This window comes from Natrix helvetica (genome assembly GCF_964273705.1).
Source record: "Natrix helvetica genome assembly, chromosome: 4".
In the NCBI taxonomy this organism is placed as follows: domain Eukaryota; kingdom Metazoa; phylum Chordata; class Lepidosauria; order Squamata; family Natricidae; genus Natrix; species Natrix helvetica.
Window position 1 is genome coordinate 87,161,455 of NC_138550.1, and position 21,026 is coordinate 87,182,480.

Sequence of the window (21,026 nt, forward strand, 5' to 3'; positions counted from 1 at the left end):
ATCTTACAGGAATCAGGAAGTGTGCCTTTTCTTTCATGGCCACCATCCTCTGGAACAACATCCCCCAAATATTTGGATGCTACCCACTCTTCTGAGATTCTGGAAAGCCTTGAAAATCTGGCTCTGTTCACAAAGCTGGGATTAAGTGTGTTATATTGGATGAGTCTCTGTTGTATTAAATGTTATATTCTTTGTACTATTTATTTTAATTGTTTTATTCCATGCTGCCTTTTTTGTGCATTTTAATTCTCTTTGTTTTTTATGGATTCCAAATTAATTTGAATTGGATAATTAAATTAAGTTATTATAACTGAGAGACACATAATCTCAATGCTGTATACTTCTATATAACAAACATATTGGTAGAACTTTTAGACACCCATCAAAAATTATTGTGTTTTTTTTCCAAAAACCAGATCATCTTATTTTTTGTAAAATCTTTTTCCATGTTATTGTATAGTTGATCATTCTGCTGAAATCATATACCACCAGGAAGATTTTCAAAGAATATCCCAATAAATTTGTCAACTATAGAAAGTATCCCATTTTAACTCTTCCTTCCTTCCTAATCAATGATATGATACAAAAATAAATATAAATAACCACCAAAGGAAAAAAGTTTTAGCTGTTGCTTTTTATTCATAATATTGTTAACACGTAGTGTTAACAATACATGCACCAAATTGTTCTATATAAACAACAATGTGAATTACAACAATACCAACTTATGGGTATTTTCATGGTGTTTGGTTGTTGTTGTTGTTGTTGTTTTTTTGCAAGGACTGAATGGTTAGTAGTTCCAAGCACACAATACAACATATTGAAAAAAATATGCACCTTTCGTACTGTTATAATGCCTTCCTGTGTGTCCTTTTGTGTTGCAACATCAAACATGTCTCTTCCATCACCATCAATAATTCGGTATTCAAGCTCTGCATTTCTCCCAATGTCAGCATCAGAGGCTTTAATGCTTCCAATGGCAGAGCCAACTGTAGAAGATTCTGGAATGCATAGATGGACTGAACCTGCAAAGAAGAAGAATCAGAAAAAGGTAAAAAATAAATAAATCTGATTAAGACCCCTGGTATAATAGCTTTGACCAAGAAACATGTGAATTGCTTTTAATTGAATGAGGTCTAGGAAAGTTATAGATTTAAATCCAAGAGCATCAGTTTTCTATTTAACTACAGAGTCACGGCTTTCAAATGGACTCTTCCAAAAACAAACTTGCACTTCACTGGCTAAATATAGTCTGCTAATTCTATTGGAAAGTTTAAAAACTTGTTTTCCCAGCATTTCAAATTGTGTTATGATGAAACATTATTCTGTAGATCCATTTCCCCACCACTAATCATTGCATTGTTCAACATACTTAAAAAGAAAAGGCAATTTCCAAGAAAGGCCTCTGGAGCTGACTGAAAGACTCTTAGTGCCTGCCTTACTTATTCAGTGATCATGAAACACCATCCTGTCTCTCCCAATCTTTGTCTATCTAATTGATGAGAAACTCATGACAGCCTTGTTTGTGCTTTCTTGCAGGCTACTATAGCTGGTGACTACTTTGCATCTATTGGCAAATAAGAAAGCCAATACACACTCTCTTGGCTACATAGGAGTGAGATGAAAAAAAAAAAGAGAGGTTACTGCAACTTGAAAGAAAATACCAAAAATCTACTGATCCATAAAATCTGAGTCTTTCAGACAGAGCCAAATCCTTCTTTTGAAAAGTTAAAAACTGAAAACAAGTTTTCTGCTTATTCCAAGAGCACCTTTTTTTGTTCAGGAAGCACAGAGAGGTTGCAGTATGATTGGGGAGATTTGTAAGATCATACATAAAAAGTAACACAGCACAGCATCTTTGAGTACTTTTCAATATGAAGATTAACCCCCCAAAAAATCACCTGAGAAATTCTAAAACAATGATAAAAGAAAGTGTATTTTAGGTGAAAGAAACTGGAGAACATATCTTTGCATACCATTAGATTTTCATCAAGTACCTAACCAGCCGCAATACAACACTGCTTGGTAGGTCAAAGAAAAAAAATGTGAAGAAATAAAGTAGGTTTTTGCAGTAATGCTAAGTGCAATTTCACTCAAGAGTGTTTGAAGTATAGACCTAAGTGAATACTAATAATCATTTGCAAATAGCTAATTAAAATACTAAAAAGAAAGTAAATTAGCAATTCAATCCAATATATTTAGAGGATATAGATAGATAGATAGATAGATAGATAGATAGATAGATAGATAGATAGATAGATAGATAGATAGATAGATAGATAGATAGATAGATAGCATTTGTGCTGACAAATAAATAAAGGAAGACTAGTATAGATCTATTTCAAGCTATTTAGCTCTCATCAGCTAGCCATACCCTTACTGGGAATTGAACCTGGGCTGCATTACATATTAGGCAGTTGTATTAGCCACTAAGCCCCAGGCTCTCCTCCTTATCAGCTGAGCCAGGGAAATAGGTATGTATTTGTGTTACAACCCCTTGTATGCAGTTGTATTATCTCCTCCTTTATCTAAGCCTGTGACTTAGTGGCTAATACATAAGTTAGTGGCTATTTTTTTAAAAGTAAAATTTTAAAATCAAATTCAAGTATTTCAATCATTTTGCAAGTTCCACCAATTTTTTCAGGAGGTGATTTGATCTGAATTTTGTGAGTCTCTTTTCCAACATCCCCACAGTTTCTTGAAGTACTTAAATGCTTGCAGTAAGAAGGTGAGGTGAAGAAGGAACTGCATTCCAATCCCTGATACTGAAAACATCACTGCAAGAGTTTGTAGGAATTCAGGGAAATTAATAGGGTCTGCAGAATCATAAAAAAAATTGCTCTTGGACATTTCTTTTTCATTGCAGCACAATTTGTACTGGAGTTATTTTTGATGGAGTCATGCCTCATTTTGCGGTATTTGATGGTTTCTCTTGTGTAGCATGTGTTGTGCAAAAAAAAGCCAAGTTTCTCTGTGTGGGCTTCTGTCTCTCCTGGCACAGGCAAACTGAACAGTAACATCTCCATCTGTATTTCTTGAGCAATAGCCTCAAGTGAGTGTAAATCTGGTGAAAATGTTTATTTTGAAAAGGAAAACCATTATTCCAGTAGAAGCCAATTTGTTGAAAATTTATGTACTCCACTAATGTTTAGTTTCCAGGCAAGACATGAACAACAAAGGATTTTGTTGTTATAGTTATTTTAAAAAAATAGCTCGGCTTCTTAAAATAAATTTGTAAGATACTGAGGCTAGGTCAGAAGAGAAATACAGAGAGAGATCTATGTGTGCGAGAGAAAATTTCTAACACCCTTTTCTTTGTATTTCATTTCCCTCTTCCTTTTTTGTGCCTCATTAGACCATAAACAAGCAGGGCACCTAGATTTTTGAGGTAAGTTATAAATTACCATTATTATTCTTTATTTGCACTTTGCCTCCAAGAGCTAAAAAGCTCTGGAAGCCTGGAAGTAATATAAAATCGCAATCAATCATTTTTATAAGTCTAGCAGTTTCTATAGCGTTGCCAAATTGCACAGCTCTTTGCAACTCACTTGAAGTGAATAGGCTTCATTTTGTGATTTTCAAAAGAAATCCAGAATAGAGAAGAGGAAACTGCTCCTGCTGGTTTTCAAAAGTATTTGTAATTTGTGACAGTTGAAGCTGGCAGTGTTTGAAAGTTACCAAAGCCAGTTTTCCTCTAGATTCTATGTTAACCTCTCTCTCACACACAAAGTCAATGGAACCACCATAATCCCCTGGTGAAATTCCAAGGAAACTACTCATCCTTGCTTCTACTTTGAGAAAGAAGAATGCAATCACAATTATAAAAAAATGTTGATGAAGACACAGAGTGCCATTTCCTGTGCCAAAACCAAGAGGCTTATGTACCAACCCATGACTGTCTAGGAAGAAAAAAAATCTATTTTATTATTTTCTGTCTCATAAGAACTCTCTTTGCATTGAAATTATATTTTTCCCATTGGAAGAGTCAGGAACCGTAGTAGTAAGGGTATATTTAAAACCAAAGACTCATTTCAAGCAGATTTGACTTGCCTCCATTTGACACAAGGGAATAAGGAAATGTGGTCAATATCAACACTACATTCAATTCTGCTGTTTTCAGGCAATTTTTCAGCATCTCTCTTTTTTAAAAAAAAATACCATTGGAAAATTGAAAGTTTACAAGATTGATATTATATGGAAAAAAAATGTGACTGAATCTAGATATTCTGCTTTGGATACCCTGAATTGTCTTCCCAAAAGGTAACAAGGAAACAGGTCATGAAGAGAATGTTTAGCATCTCAAACAATACTTTGGACCCTGTTCATGCATCACTTATATGCCATGAATATATATATATATATATATATATATATATATATATATATATATATATATGTGTGTGTGTGTGTGTGTGTGTGTGTGTGTGTGTGTGTGTGTGTGTGTGTGTGTGTGTGTGTGTGTGTGTGTTACAACCCCTGGTATGCCTAAATATGGGAGGAAGGTCACTACTCCCTCTTTCTGTCCTTCGGCTTATCACAGAAGACCATGCAGGCAGAAAACCATATTTTTTTTTTTAATGTTGCCTTTTTATATTTGTGTTGTATTTGTACTGATAAATAAATAAAGGGAGACTAGTATAGATCTATTGCGAGCTAATTACCTCTCATCAGCTAGCCATACCCTTACTGGTATTTGAACCTGGGCTGTATTATATCTTAGGCAGGAGTCTTAGCCACTAAGCCACAGGCTCGCCTCCTTATCAGTTGAGGTATGGGGTTGTAACACAAATACATACCTATTTCCCTGGCTCAACTGATAAGGAGGCGAGCCTGTGGCTTAGTGGCTAAGACTCCTGCCTAAGATATAATACAGCCCAGGTTCAAATCCCAGTAAGGGTATGGCTAGCTGATGAGAGCTAATTAGCTCGAAATAGATCTATACTAGTCTCCCTTTATTTATTTATCAGTACAAATACAACATATATATGCCACCTGCCATCTTTGGGCTTAGGCTTAAAATGGGAATGGAGCTGTCGTCTTTCTGTAAATCTCGGTGGGAGGGGATGGGGTGCTGGCTTTGTTTCAGTAAGTGGAATGATTGGTTGTGTGGTTGTATCATGATTGGTAGATTGGTGCTGATTGGTGCTGGCTGTGTGTGCATTGTTGTTTTGTATTGTAACGGCTTGGGTGGTGGGTGGTGTTCATTTATTGGCTAGGGCTGGTTTCCAGATGTACCTCCCACCTACCAAACATTTCTCTGACACTATGTGTTTCTTTGCTGAAAAACGCTACCTAACCTTGTCTTAAAGATTCACACCCCTATTTTCATGATCTAAGATTCATTTCTTCAGACATAGAAAATATTAATTAGCTTAAAACTGTAAGGAAGTCTGTTTTATTCCTGATATTACAGAATATATGGCATTGTTAATGACATAATTTTCATTTCACACAAATTCTATATTTCAATTTCATTTGCTGGTTATAGCCACTACGTCTAAATATACCTGTAATATAAGATAATATTTCTTGCATTTGTTCAAATGGTTCTCCTCTGCTAAAACCTATGCTATGTTAGTTTTTAGCACCTGAAATAAAAATCACAGGTGGAAACAACATGAATAATTTTTGACAACTTACAAACTTACAAAACCAAAATGTAATTTAGGTTGCTAGATTTTTTTTAAAAAAAGATTGTCAGAAATGAAATGACAGCTTCTAAAACTGTACTGAACTTTCTAAGAAACGTTTATCATGGAGAGGACACACAACAGAAAACAGAAAAGACTTATGTCTTCTTTCTAGCTGATAGAATTGAGATATATGATGAATAGATATGGAAAGCAACTGAGCCTTGAAAGACCAATATCCCAACCTTCACACTACTTATATTTCAAAACCTATGCTTTTTATTCAGTACTTTATGGATAAAGACATGAAAATCGTTGAAAAAGTGCAACAGAACTTTAGGCCAGATGTCTTCTAAAATAAGTTGACCTGCTCAATGTTCCCTTTCCCTAAATGGTCCCTTTTCAAAATGATTGTATTTCAGAGAAATATGACTTCATTCGTTACTATCCATTTTCAAAATGGGCAATTTTAAAATTCAGGTAAATATGTAATTATAATTTCCATTCCAGTAATTTTCCTAATGTCTCGTAAAAAACATGCAATGCATGAATTACCGTGCAACAATTTGCACAATGCAACTGGAATACTGCTGACAACAAACTTATAGTTGTTGGTTTTTTTCCCCTCATGAGAAAAAATGGGATTTTGTGGGAAAAAATCACAGAAAGCTCACTATAAATATTTTCAATGGGGAAAGAACTTACAATACAATACAATAGCAGATTCTTCAAATCTCAGAGAGGAACCATGGATGGAAGAATCCTGGATTTATTTCTTCCCGAAATTTAGTTCCTCTGCTGTCAAAAATAGGCAGAGAATCACAGCTGGCAACCAGTAAGAAACCTTTTTCATATATAATGCTTCCTGTTGCTGGTAATAGGATATTACACATTCAAATAGCACTATAAGGTGGGAAGATGATACTCCCACTGGGACATCTGATGGGCTGCCAATTCCAGTTACAGTCAAGTTAAATTGCTCTTCAGGAAGCTCCATCCTACTCCTGACAATTCTGGGAATATTTCTGACTCTGTAGGAAAATATTTAAAATATTATCCACTCCACTTTGCAGAAGGAGAATGGAGCTATGAAAGCAGAGGCTTTTTACATCATGCTTATATCATGCAGGGGCTATCCCATTATTCTCTGTAAATTAACAACCTTCTCTTACTAGATCTATCTTGATTAGGAATGATGAAGGTTGGTATCCAGCACTTCTAGAAGGTATCAAATTGCAGAAGGATTATAAAGTTAATATCAAAATGCTTGAGAAGGGAGGGGATGTTCAACCTAAACTCTATTGATATTACGGTTACTGGAATTCTACAGTAAACCAAAAAAAATGTCATGCAGGTATTAGAGCGCTTAAGTAAATCTATCTATAACTAAGGAGACTTAAGCACACAATAGATTTTCCATGAAATTGTGCTTTTCTGGCACATCTCATGGGGTTGTTGTGAGGTTAAAAAGAAAAGAAACGGAGAAAGGGTTTGTAAAAAAATTACATTTTAATTTTTTGTGCTGGAAATGTCTCCAGCAAAAAATAATAATACTTCACTTGTTTTTGAATCAGAACACTTATCATTGATCTAATGTTTTCACAAGGCTTCACAAAGTTGTGATTAGTTCTTTGTCATTAATACTAGTACAACCCTAATCTGATAATAAACTGTGTAAGGTCTTCCAATTTCAGAAGTCCTCCTGATCCATAATCAAATCAGCAAATCAGACAAGAGATGAGATCTGTTAAGTGTACAGTTTTACATTTGACATGAATATTATTGATTCTCTTTTAAGAAGGAATCGATAAGGCCTTTAGCACTTACATGAATCAACTCCTTTCACAAGCTCATTCGTTCACTTTCTTTTAACATGATATAAGCCTCATTAATAAAGAGAGTGTCAGGGGAACTGGGGAGGAAGAATATTTAATTTTAGAAAAATGCCTTATAGCAAAAAGATAGTTTATCTTACCAAGTTCATATATAACTACAAGACAAAAGTAAATATTCCCTCAAATCAAGCCTGATTTTACACAAGTTTATGTTGCAATATTAGAGGAGTGATTCGCCATTGCCCTTTTCAATAATATTTTTCCATTTCCCAGTCTAGTTTACAGGCTAATTGTTCCCTGGACTAACCAGACCCGGTCTTATTCAGACTGAAGACCCATATATAGATATACTTTGTAGTAAAGGTAAAGAAGGGAATTCAAACAAATAGAAGATATATGTGTGCAGTTCTAACTTCCAGCAGTATCGTGAGATCACAAAATACAGAACTGACCAGTTTTCTGAGACTATACAAGAAATTAACCCCCCCCCCTTTATTATCGGTCAAACGAATTAGTCAGTGAATGGCAAGGAAGCTATGCAAAGGGCTTTTCCAGCCATACCTACTAGGAGCAAACAAAGAGAAGGACAACAGAGCAGTACATTGCTCAGATCATCACTACAGAGGAAAAGCATCACCAGAGGGTCTTGAGAATGACTGCCCAATTCTCATGACTCAAAGTCATAAGCTTCAGCTAAAATAAAAATAAATAAATAAATGTAAATCAAGTCTAAGTACTGCAATAATTTTTAATTTATTGTAACTAAAAATAATTGACAGTACTATCCATGATAGAACTGGAAATATTCAAGTGGAGGCTAGACTGCTATCCATCTGGCAGGGGGCATCCATGAGTGGAAGGGGATCAAAAACATCATAATTGTGACACATTCATGAAGTTGTAGCCTTATCATGTGTGTTGTAAATAAAATATGATAGAAGATTGATTGTTTCACCCTCTTTCCCGAGAGACCTATGGAATACATCTGGGATAACTGAATTAATAACTTAAAGGTAGATTGGACCTGATGGTCCAAATGCCATTTTCCAAGTCTATGGGTTTTTTTGTTTAAAAAAGACATTGTTAAAACATGCCCTTCTATCTTGATTCGTTTTTAAAGTGTAATGCAGCAATGCATTAGCAGCTACAAAAAGTCTCCTTTGGTAAAGAAGCTGTTGTTAGTTATTCAAAAATTACTTTTGAGAAATATTGGAAATGGATCTCCAAATACCTTATTGAATCCTTCCTCCTGCTGCTTGATATTACAAACTGAGTAAGGAGAAAGAAATAGACAAGAGTAGAGGAGGATTAGCCTTTTCCAAAACTTTTTCAGTAATTTTGTTTTGGAAAATTGAAATGCATTACAAGTTCTCTACTAGCCTAAAATGTATTAACTATGTACATTTGGCCTTGTGTTTATGACTTTTTGAAGATTTTTTTAAAATCACTTCAGTTTGATGAATGGGAACATCCTGTTTCAATCTGTAACTCTGAATTGTAGTCATCTTTCAAAAACCCTTGTTTTGCTACAAAAGCTGTTCATATTTTGGTTTATGTTGCTCAAATTATTATATTAACTTCCAGACATCAACAAACAAAGAAATGCTCTTGAAACTTTAATTATAGAGTCAACCTCAGAAGAAATCATTCTTCTATATTCTGCTTTGGTCAGACTGTATCTAGACCAGGGATGTCAAACTTGCATCATCACGGTGGTGCCACGTGACGTATTGGGACTTTTCCCCCTTCGCTAAACCAGGCATGGGTGTAGCTAGCGCATGATCCATCTGGCCCATGGCCCACGAGTTTGACAGCCCTGACCTAGAACATTAATTTCAGAGTAGTTTAGGAAAGGAACTAGCAAAATAGAGTATGTTCAGAAGAGAACAATTAATTAAACAATTAATATATTATCAATTAATAATATAAAGTACTGATAAAGGGGAGGGAAAAGCACAAGTTTATATGAAATATCTGAACGTTTTGGATATGTTTAACCTTGACAAGAGAAAACAGTAAGAAGACACAATAGATGTCTTCAATTATCTGGTTGGTTATCATGTAAAAGATGGGGCAGAATTGTTCCAGAAAAGGAAACAAAGAACAATGGGTTTAATTACAAATCTAGTTGAACATTAGGGGAAAAAAATAACAGTAGGAGTTGATTAACAATAGAGAAGACTGCTTGGGATGTGGCAGACCCTTCTTTGTAAGAAGTACAAACTGGATGGCCATCTGGTAGAGATGCTGAAGCAGTAGATTCCTGTATTGTATAGTTAGTTGAACTAAATAATTTCCAAGGTCACTTCCAACCCTTTCATACTAATGTTATTTCTTCCATTCCTTTTGTGGAGGAGGGAGGGCGAAAGAGTATCATTCTGTACCATTATGCTAAGAATTATCCAATATTAAGCAATTGTTCTTTGCAACAGTATTTTTCTCTAACAAAGTTGTCCCTGTAACGTCTCATTTTATTTTTTTAATAACAGTGAATAAATCTATGGATAAAGCCTATTTTGCATGCGCTCCATAAACTATTTTTTTTTCTTACATTAAACCAGATGGTAGTTGTTTAATTCTTTCATTCTGATATTTTGGTAGCACAGAAGGACAATTAAAGGAAGCTTACTCTGTGGGAATCGAGGTGGATTGTCATTGACATCAGTCAGGGTAATGTTCACTATCGTGGTTCCTGATAATCCGCCCATCTGGCCCCCCATATCCTTTGCCTGGATAACAACCTGATATTGCTCTCTGTTTTCTCTGTTCATATTTGGCAGAGCTGTTCTAATAATGCCTGAAAAAGAAACAAACACAATTTTGCCATCACTCTCTGTGGAACAATATGTCTATTATTTAGAAAAGATTTTTTTAAAATGCCAAGCAGAGTTTAATGAATACATTGAACACAGAAATTAAAAGTAGGTGATAGTGGCTGTTATATATTAAGTAGCAGTTTATGCATTAAACAGTAATTCTGAGTCTGCCAGTTCAGACACTGAGGGAATATTTTTGAATGCTCTGCATATTAAGAACAACAATCACCTCTCTAAAGTAGTAAATTAGTAAAAAATAAAGGAAAAAGGAAGGCAATATTTTTCATAACATACTCCCTCATGTGTTTATTTTAGTAAATGCAGGGAACTTTGAGAAAGAAGGGAAAATATAATTAATCCACTATATGAAATGCCACTGTCACTTCATTTTGCACGATGTACATAAGTTCTCTTTTCACATTCTTTTTTTAGTTACTATTTTTAATCTTTGTCTTTGACTGTTCTCATTTTTACATGATGAAGATTTTTAACAGGCGACCAAGAACAAATTTTTTGATTCCATTCTTTTACATCTGTAGTATTGTTTTCAGTCCATCTTAGACAAACCCGTGGCTCGAAAAGATCAGAATTGTCTGCCAGAATCACATTCCATATTTTTGAAATATAACTCAGTATTACATTTGGACTTTTAACAACAATGCTTTTTCACATTGGCTCCATTAATATATACATGGTCATGGCTCACATATTTCAGCCAGTTTAGAAATTCTGATTCCAAAGAGGCTGCTAAGCCATTCATATAAAATTTGAACACTGCTGGTGCCAAAACATACCTTTTCTCCCTCCATGTTGTGTGAGGGGATTGAATTAGTTAAGCACTATTGGGACTATATCTAATCTGCAAAAAATGACTTAAGAGTATAATTGCATTATGAGAATGACCATTGGCTTACCTGAAGGGTCCTTTTCTGTGCACCGCGGGAGAGTCCAAGCAATGGGTTAATTCAGTCTGGTTGCCCTTGGATACTGAGGAACTTTTTTTCTCCCTTTAACCACACCTCCTCGTGTGATTATTGCCAGAATTAATGCCGAAAAGTCAGTCTGTCGAGAGGATGGAGCGAAGGCGTCCAAGATGTCTGTAGTTGAGAAGAGGAGCGAATCCCCAGGCCGAAGACCAGGGTGGGTTGGACTCTCCCACGGTGCACAGAAAAGGACCCTTCAGGTAAGCCAATGGTCATTTTCCTGTGCACCGCTTGGAGAGTCCAAGCAATGGGACATACCCAAGTTATTGTCCGGTTGGGTGGGCAGAAGCAGAGTCCTGGGATTCGGTCGAAGACACAACCCCTTGAAGCACCCTCCTGCCAAAGGACGCCTCAGCCGAGGCGTAGATGTCCAGCTTGTAATGACGGATGAAGAGCGATGGGGAGGACCACGTAGCCGCCTTACAAATGTCTAGGATTGATGCCTGGGTGGCCCAGGCCGCCGTGGTGGCCGCGCTGCGGTGGAGTGCGCAGTGATGCCCTGTGGCACCGACCTGGACTGGCTTTCGTAGGCCAAGGCGATGCAGGTGCGCAGCCACCTGCCAACAGTGGAAGAAGAGACTTTCTTGCCCAGGGAACCTGGATGAAATGACACGAACAAGGACTCCGACTTCCGGAATTCGGAGGTGCGGGCGATGTATGTTTTCAGCGCCCTTCTCACATCCAACATGTGCCACTGTCGTTCCCTGGGATGTGACGGTCGCGGACAGAAATCAGGAATTACAATTTCTTACGTTCTATGGAACCAAGTATTAACCTTTGGAATAAAGGTAGGGTCTAGTCTCAACACCACCCTGTCTGGGTGGACGGTACATAGGTCCTGGTGAACCGACAGTGCTGCCAGTTCTGATATACGACGAGCTGACGTCACGGCGATGAGGAATGCCGTCTTGTGTGTGAGATGACGTAGTGACGTAGTGCTGAGGGGCTCAAAGGGTGGAGCGGTGAGCGCCTGCAGAACCACGGACAGCTGCCAGGTGGGGTAACGATGGACCGTGGGAGGTCGCAAGTTACAAGCCCCTTTGAGAAAGGAACGGACCCTGGGAACCTTGCTAAGAGGCAAGACCGGGTCACCGGCCCAAACGGTGGAGAGGGCCGCCACCTGTCGTCGAAGGGTATTTGGAGCGAGGCCCTTGGCAAGACCCCCTTGTAGAAAGTCCAGGACGTGGGAGACCGGAGCCGTCACAGGGTCTAAACGTAAGGCGTCGCACCATTTGGTGAAGGAAGCCCACGAGGCATCGTAGATTCGAGTGGTTGACGGTCGCCTAGCTGCCTGAATGGTGTGGACTACCTCCTCTGAGAAGCCCTCATGCTTCAGCTGGTCCCCCTCAAGTGCCAGACGGCCAATTGGAGCCATTGGGGCTCTGGATGAGTTACGGCCCCCTGGCTGAGGGAGACTTGGTCTGGAGGAATCTTCCACGGAGGCGACAGGGAGAGGCTGACCAGGTCGGCGAACCACGATCGACGGGGCCAGTGCGGGGCCACGAGGAGTACCTCCGCCTCCTCCGCGATGATCTTGTGGATGACTTGCGGAATCAGGGGCAGAGGAGGAAAAGCATAAAGTAGGCCCCGGGGCCAAGGGGAGCGAAGGGCATCCGTCCCTTCCGCCCCCGAGGACTGGAAGCGGGAGAAATAGCGGTGAAGTTGAGCATTTTCCCTGGATGCGAATAGGTCAACCGTGGGAGTGCCGAACCTGCGGGACAGCTGGCGAAACAGAGCCGGATCCAGTTTCCACTCTGCCGGGTCTATGGTGGTCCTGCTCAGCCAGTCCGCCTGGGTGTTGTCGACTCCCGAAATATGGTCGGAACGAAGAGATGCCAGATGCCTCTCCGCCCAGCGCCCCAGGGATTCCGCTTCCTTCATCAATGTCTTGGATCTGGTGCCCCCCTGGCGGTTTATGTGGGCCTTGGTGGCCACATTGTCTGTCATCAATAAGACATGTTGATGGTGAATGTCCTGGTGAAAATGTTGGAGTGCCAGGCGGGCCGCATGCAGTTCCAGAAGATTGATGCTGCAGGAGCTCTCTGCGAGTGACCATTTGCCTTGCACCACTAGATGACCCATGTGTGCCCCCCAGCCAGCGAGGCTTGCGTCTGTGGTGACCACTAACCGGTTGGGCTCCTTGAACAGGTGGCCCTTGAGGAGTGCAGGGGACGTCCACCATCGGAGCAATCTCTTCACTGCTGGGGGAACGCTCACCAGTCGATTCGAGTTGCTCCTTGAGGGCCTCTGGTGAGGAAGGAGGAGCCATTGGAGAGCTCTGGAGTGAAGGCGAGCCCATGGGACGATCGAGATGGAAGAGATCATTTTTCCCAACAGCTGTGACAGGAGGACGATCGGTACCTGTCTCGCGAGCATCACCTTGCGGGTCATGGCCACTAAGCTGTCTAGCCTGTCCTGGGATAGGAAGACCCTGCACAGGGAAGTGTCTATGACCGCCCCCAGGTGGATAAGTCTGGAGGTGGGAACCAGATGGCTTTTCTTCAGATTTAGGGAGAAGCCATGGCTCCTCAGAGTTCTCATTGTGATGCGGAGGTCCCGCAAGGCCTGCTGCCTGGACGACGACTGGATCAGGATGTCGTCCAGGTAGCACTGGAGCCTTATGGGTCTGCGCCTCAGTTGGGCTGCTACAACCGCCAGGACCTTGGTGAAGGTCCTGGGGGCCGACGACAGGCCGAAGGGGAGGGCCCGGTATTGAAAATGCCGGCCGGCATAAAAGAAGCGCAGGAACCTCCTGTGCTGGGGACGGATGGGGATGTGTAGGTAAGCCTCCTTGAGGTCGATAGAGGTAAGGAGGTCTCCCTGACGGATCCCCGACAGGATGGACTGGAGGGACTGCATCTTGAACCTCCGGTAGGCGATGTGCCTGTTGAGGTTCTTTAGGTCCAAGATGGCCCTCCAGCCCCCCGAGTTCTTTGGTACCAGGAAGAGGATGGAGTAGAACCCCCTCCCCTCCTGGCCGGGGGGAACCTGCTCTATCGCATCTATCTCCAGGAGATGAAGTATCTCCTGGTTCATAAGCTCCCTCTTCAGAGGGCAGGAAGGAGTGGGGCACCGGATGAAGTTCCGGGGAGGGGGGATAGGAATTCTAGGGATAGGCCCTCCCTTACAATCTGGAGGACCCAGGCGTCCTCCGTGGTCTGGGCCCAGTGGTGGGCGAATAGCTGGAGGCGCCCCCCCTATGGGTGACAGGCCCGGGCAGTCACTTAGATTTGCGGAAGGGAATGTTAGAGGAACCTCCGCGGTTGGATTTACGGAAGCCGAATTGTTGTCTACCTCTGTCCCTAAAGGTGGATCTGTCCTGGAACCTCTCCCCTGACTGACCAGCCAGTCGGTAGGACGGGGTGAAGGAAGAAGAGGTAGAGGGTTCAGAGGCACGAAAGGGCTGCCTCCTGGGGTATGGAGCGGATTTACGGTCCTGCTTCTTAGTGGTGGAAGGTAAAATCTTTCTTTTATCTTTGGATTCAATGAGGAGAGGCTCAAGCGCCTCCCCAAATAATTTGGCGCCCTTAAAGGGGGCTGAGGCCAGCTTCCATTTATGCTTCTGGTCCGCCTGCCAGTGTCGGAGCCAGAGCAGGCGGCGTGAGGTGACGTTGGCCGCCAAGGCTCTAGAGGCAAATTTAGAGGCGTTAAGGGATGCGTCCACCGCATATTGGGAGGCCGCAATTATTTTTGAAATATCCTGGCGGAGGCGCAAGTCTCCTGCCGGGAGTTTGGCCAACAGTTCCCTTAGCCATATAACGGAGGCCCTGTTAAAAAAGGAGGCGGAAGAGCAGGCTTTGATGGCCCAGGCAGCTGCCAGGTGGGCCTTATGACATACCCTCTCTGCCTTCTTATCCTCCGCCTTGAGCCCATCCAGCAGATCTGCTGGAAGGGAGGAGTTGGAGGTGAGGGCAGTGATAGGTGGGTCCACGGCTGGGAGAACCAAAAGGTCTTCCAAGGTGGGGTCCATAAAGTAAAGATTCTTGTCTGCCCCGCTGGGGGAAGACAAGGTGGCTGGTTGGGCCCACTGGCGTTGGATTACGTCCAGGAATAAGCCTGGAACCGGTACCAGCTCTTGTTGGGGGGCCGGGACGTCGAACATGGCTGCATTGGGGTTTTCGGGAGCAGCATCGGCCGAAGGTTGGGCCGGCTTAGGTTTAATCCCTACCCTGGTAGCTAGTTTGGCCTTATGGAGAATGGACTTAAAGAGAGTAGGTTTGAAAAGTCCGGAAAAAGAGGGGGCGTCCGGGGGGAGGCCCTCGTCTTCAGATAGCTCCTGGCCGTCCTGGTCAGCGTCCTCGATGGCGGAGGTTTCGCTGACCACGGATGACTCAAGGGATGGATGGCGGGCACGTTTGGCTGGAGGAGGAGCCGTCGGGCCCTGGGGAGTGGCCCCTGACCCCGAAGGGGGAGGGGAGCGTTTTTGGAGGCCCTCAGCAATGCCTCTGGCGATAGCACGATCGACCAAGGCCTGCATGCGCGGTGACAGCTCGGGCTCCTGATCAGAGTCTGATTCCGGGTCCCTGGGGTCCTGGAGATGGTAGTGGGAGCCCCCAGCCGGGGGAGCCCTAGTGTGACCCTCTGGGACTGGGTCCTGTTCATATGACCAGGACGGGGCAGGAGAAACTGGTTCCACCAGTGATCTGTCCGGGGACAGATCCTGAGACTCTACCTCCTCATTCATCAATGCCAAGATATCACCTATGGATGGGGGAATGGGGGCCACCTCTGGGGGGGACCCTGTCCCAGCCTGGCGCCGGGTCTTCTCAAATTGTTTATCAAGGGCCCGCTGGCACCTCTCAGCGTCCTTGGTTTCGGCTGCAGACGGGGCCTTGACAGGGTGCTTATTAGTGGCCCCTGAGGCGCCCTTGCCCACACTCCCACCCCTACTGGAAGGGGGATCCTTGCTAGGGGCCTGAGAGGGGCTGGATCTAGCCTCAAGGGAACCTGATGGAGGGGGCAGCTCCATGCCAATGACCGCACAAGGATGATGCAGAAAACACAGGCAAGCGGGTAGGCTGCAGCGGATTTCGACTGGCTACACTGAAAAGCATAAAAAAGACAATCATGATTAATAATACAGGCATAGGAAAAATTAATAAATCCATTTCAGCCTAACACTAGTAGCCAGATGAGAGAAGGACACCCAGGAGGTTGAGCTATGAGGTGGGCCCGCAGCTCAGGCTGCAGTAACCCCTGCAGGAGAGACAGGGAAGTCAGTAGGCCAGGAGACTAGAGGCTTTAAAAAGGGGAAGGCCTGGCCAGATCTTAAGGATAAAGAAAAAATTCTTCCCTGTGCCGGTGCAAAGGACACGTGGTGGCCAAATTACCAGCGCCGCTGATGTCCAGTGAGTGGTGGCCGAGGGTCCGCTGGGCGGGCCCGGCGAGGCCCTGTGGCCACCAGGCGGCCTCCTGCCTGAGCGTGGCTGAGTGGCAGAGGCCTGAAATTAAAGGCGCGAACTTTTCGCGCCTAAAAATGGCCGCCGCAACAGCGAGGAGCTGGGCGGAGAGGAAAGCGGCAGCCAGGATCAATCCGGGCCGCTTGTTGCTCCGCGGCGGCTGAGGGGTGGAAAAGAATGCAGGGAAGTCAAAAAACGAAAAAACTAGGCCGGAAAATAACAACCGGGGAGGGAACCGAGCCAAAAACAAAAGAAAAAAACCCCCTCGCCGCTGCTGCCGCGCTCTAGGAGCAAGCGGCAAGTTTCCAAGCCTGCACGAGTGCGAGGCTGTGGAGAAAAACCTCCCCCACACACGCTTACCTCCTGGCCTTCGAGTTAGCTTGATGTTGATTGCAGAGGAACAAAAGGCAAGGAGAAAAATTCGTTTTAAAGAGGAAAAGGTTTTCCAAAAGATAGATCTGGGAGAGTCCAAGCCAAAGATTAATAGCCTGAACTCTAATATGCATCCGATCTGGGCAACTGAGGAATTAATTCTGGCAATAATCACACGAGGAGGTGTGGTTAAAGGTAGAAAAAAAGTTCCTCAGTATCCAAGGGCAACCAGACTGAATTAACCCATTGCTTGGACTCTCCAAGCGGTGCACAGGAAAAAAAACCTGCCTTCTGACAGTTCAGGGTTCCGTTATCTTTCCCCATAAAATACTCTACAAATTGAGTGTCAAACTGCTTTTAAGTCAAACAAAGATTATGTTTTAGTCCTCAGGAATATTCCCCTATTGTTGTGTATTGAACTGCCCTGCCATAGACTTACCTTGCTGCCTCCTGATTGGCTAAGACGCAGCAGCCTGCCGGCGGGAGAATCCAGCTACCTGATTAGTCAATTGCCTGACAGCTCGACTATAAAAGAGCTGTCAGCTGTTTTTTGCTTGCTGTTTGCCGGTCCGAGATTTGCCGAATTTATGAGCTGTTTGTCACTGTTAATCAGGGATGTACGGTCAGGGGAGGCAGGGGAGGCAGAGCCTCACCGCTCTCATCATGAAAAAAAAAAGGGAAAAGGTGCTGAGGAGCCTCGGGGAATGTGATTGCGCGAGCTGTGGTCCCCTTCATATTGACTCAGGAAGGCGGGGAATGGGACCACGTGTGCAGGACAGAGGGAGGTGCAGCAGGCTCCTCTAGCCTCAGCCTCCCTCCTGCACACGTGGTCCCATTCCCCGCCTTCTGTCGGGTTCTGACACCGGAGCTCATGGTTCCAGGGCGAATGTGCATGCGTGAGCGGCTCCCTTCCTTGCACTGAGCAATGGCAGGTTGACGGGAAGTTGCTCGCGAAAGGACGGACTTTTCGGACCGTCGGCTACCGTTTCCCTGCCAGCTCGCTCACGAAAGGACCCTGGAAACCGAGTCGTGGCCGGCGCCTTGCTAAGAATTCCCCGCCTTCCTGATGACGTCACCAGCCTCACCAGCCATAAACCTCACTGCATGTCACTGCTGTTAATAAAGGTTGTGATAGCTTCAACCTGCCTTGCCTCAGTCCCTGTCTGCCTCGTTCTCCCTACAGAACACCTATGAAATGGTATAAGATCAGACAGTGATCCAATATAGAATAACTTGCTCTGAATTCAGCCTGCCAAGATTTTAGAGTCTGTTGGCCACGTTCCTAACTTCTTTAAGAGATGCATAGCTTAAAATTTGCATACCACTGATAACAAACCAGTGATGCAATAGTTCAAAAGGTATTTTGGACATCTTTCTTTAACACAGGTACTACAAAAGTGTTTAACTATTTTTCAAACTAAATTCCACTGATTTTCTGAAACTGGATACTCACAGTCCTTATTCCATGCATCCTGTATATTTATATCACTGTTATTAAGTTTCAACACATTTTGAGATTTTCTATAGAATTGAATTTTGGGTTTTCTTTCTGATAGAACAGGGGTGTCAAACTCAATTTCATTAAGGATCACATCAGGGTTGTGTTTGACCTCAGGATCTGGGGTGGGTGTGGTCAGACTGGGCGTGGCCAGCATGACATCACTCATGTTGGGGGGCGCCTCTGGTGGCCTGAGTGCTCTGCCAGCGAAAACAGCTCCTGAGCTCCCTTTTCACTTGCAACATCCTCTGCAACCCTCTGCCAGCAAAAACCGAGCTAGGGAGGACCACCCGCAACCCTCACAATCTCCATTTTTGCTGGCAGAGGCACTGTGGGTCGGTCCTTCACTGTTTCCAGGGCAGCCCCGCAGGTCAGATCAAAGCACCCCATGAGTCGGATCTGGCCCTTGGGCCTTGAGTTTGACACCTCTGTGATAGAACATATTTTAAGCATCGATTATGCTGCTTTGCCCCTGGATCTATTGAAGTTAGACTGTATCATTTTTATCAGGAGTGTCAAACTGGCAGCCCATGCGCCAGATGCATCACGTGCAGGCCACAACCACCCCACCTCCGTGAATGGGAAAACCGCCATGAAATATCATGTGACGCGGCGAGTCTGACTCGTGATTTTGACACTATGTAAATCGTATATAGTACCAAGCACCAGATTCAGATAAATTCTATTCAAAATGTAGAGTCTTTGGTGCTTTCTAAACATGTTTGTTTTCTTGCAGATGTTTCATTACCCAAACTAGCTAACACCATCAATGTTAGGAAGGAGTGGGGTTTGCTTTCAGTTTATATTCTAGTAGCTTGCCTGTCTGTGTTGGTGGGGGTGAAACTACCAAGCAAGCTAAGAGTAAGCAGCCCAACCAAAGAACCTCTATGACCACCTCCACCAACACTGACAGGGCAAACTGCTAGAATATAAACAGAGAGCAAATGATGATATTACCTAGCTTGGGTAATAAAACATCTGCAAGAAAATAACCAAGCTCAGAGAGCACCAAGGACCCCTCCTTTCAACCCTGAGCTACAAGTATTTTCCTTTATATTCAAAACGTAACTTCCTGGAATCCTTGAAGTAGTCATCACTAATCCATCGTTTATGGTATGAATTCTTTGTTTAGCCCTTTCCCCCTAGTTTCAGATTAGGGAACAACAATATCTTAGGTAAATCCAGATCAAAATTTAATTGCTATCCAATTAGTACCCACATTTGAATTTTGTTACAGTAATTAGGACACATTTTCTCATATACTTTAAGAGAATTTAAGCTATTTTGAATGTGACACGTGGCTGAAAAATAACGGGAGTACCATTTTCTGACAGGGCAGAAATCCTTAATTAAGATCAATAACTACAACAACACCTGTTTCTGGCTCCACAGAGAAATATGGCTGGCCCTGGAGTATGCTGTAGATAATTCTGGCACTATTTCCATATGAAGGGTCATCGGCATCAAGGGCTGTGACTTGAACAACAGAAGTACCTGGAAAAGTCAAATGGAAATTAATTAGGTGTCATGTCAAAACCAATGCCCCCCCCCCCTTTTTTTACTGTTGCTCTATCATGAAAACATGTATCAACATTATATTTTGACCAGAGAGGCCTACAGATAATTATATTATCTTTCCTGCAGTAAGAATGCAAACACCTCAGCATCAGATATTCATGAGATTCATGCTGCTTACTAAAAGCTGCAGGTTTTTTTTTCTTTTTATTCTACTTCTTCATAGTAGTGCCTTTCCCAAATCATATTCCAGAATGTTCATAATTGCATACATTTCACCAAAACTCTCCCTCCCTCCCTCTAGTTTTTCCTCTGGTCAGTCCTTTGAGGAAAAAAAAATGACTAGTGCTTTTTTAGAATTTTAGTAGCTGAGGCACCATTTTTAATGATAGGCCATATTTTCTCCAATTTGTAAAAAATAAAAATCACCATTATTTCAGCATGTCATTTCTGTGTTGTTTCCAACCTTTAGGTCTCAAAACTCTGAGAACATCTTTAATATGTTGATACCACATATGTTGCAAGGAAAAAGGAAATGCTAGTGCTTTTCTGGCAGTTCTGTGACTTTAGTAATGTTTAGTTGACAAGAAACTTTGGTCATGTTTCACCAGTAATATAAATGTTGCTTCTTGAGGCAAGGAGGTTTTCTTCATATATTATGTAAAATAGTATGTGTATTATTGGTTCTTGATCTGCAGTTGCACAGTGGTTAGAGTACAGTACTGCAGGCTACTTCTTCTGATCACCAGCTGCCAGCAGTTTGGCAGGTCGAATCTCACCAGGCTCAAAATTGACCATCTTTCCATCCTTTCGAGGTGGGTAAAATGAGGACCCAGATTGTTGGAGGCAATATGCTAACTCTGTAAACCGCTTAGAGAGGGCTGTAAAGCACTGTGAAGCAATATATAAGTTTAAGTGCTATTGCTATTGATGTATAGATACTTGGGTGATAAAAGCACAGACTCATACTTATCTAAA

The 21,026-nt window shown here is 42.8% G+C and overlaps 1 protein-coding gene across 5 annotated transcripts in view; it reads right to left on the reverse strand.

Annotated features, from left to right (window-relative positions):
* The window catches only part of CDH10 (cadherin 10), a 348,546-nt gene that overhangs the window by 19,875 nt on the left and 307,645 nt on the right, over nucleotides 1-21,026 (reverse strand). For 3 of the 5 annotated variants that reach the window (XM_081951532.1, XM_081951531.1, XM_081951533.1), the window contains 3 exons: nucleotides 19,908-20,027; nucleotides 10,095-10,262; nucleotides 838-1,025 (listed from right to left, as the gene is read on the reverse strand). In XM_081951532.1, coding sequence (XP_081807658.1) covers nucleotides 838-1,025; nucleotides 10,095-10,262; nucleotides 19,908-20,027 — 476 coding nt within the window. The remainder of the gene's footprint in view (nucleotides 1-837; nucleotides 1,026-10,094; nucleotides 10,263-19,907; nucleotides 20,028-21,026) is intronic. The other 2 variants (XM_081951534.1, XM_081951535.1) reach the window with 1 other exon arrangement.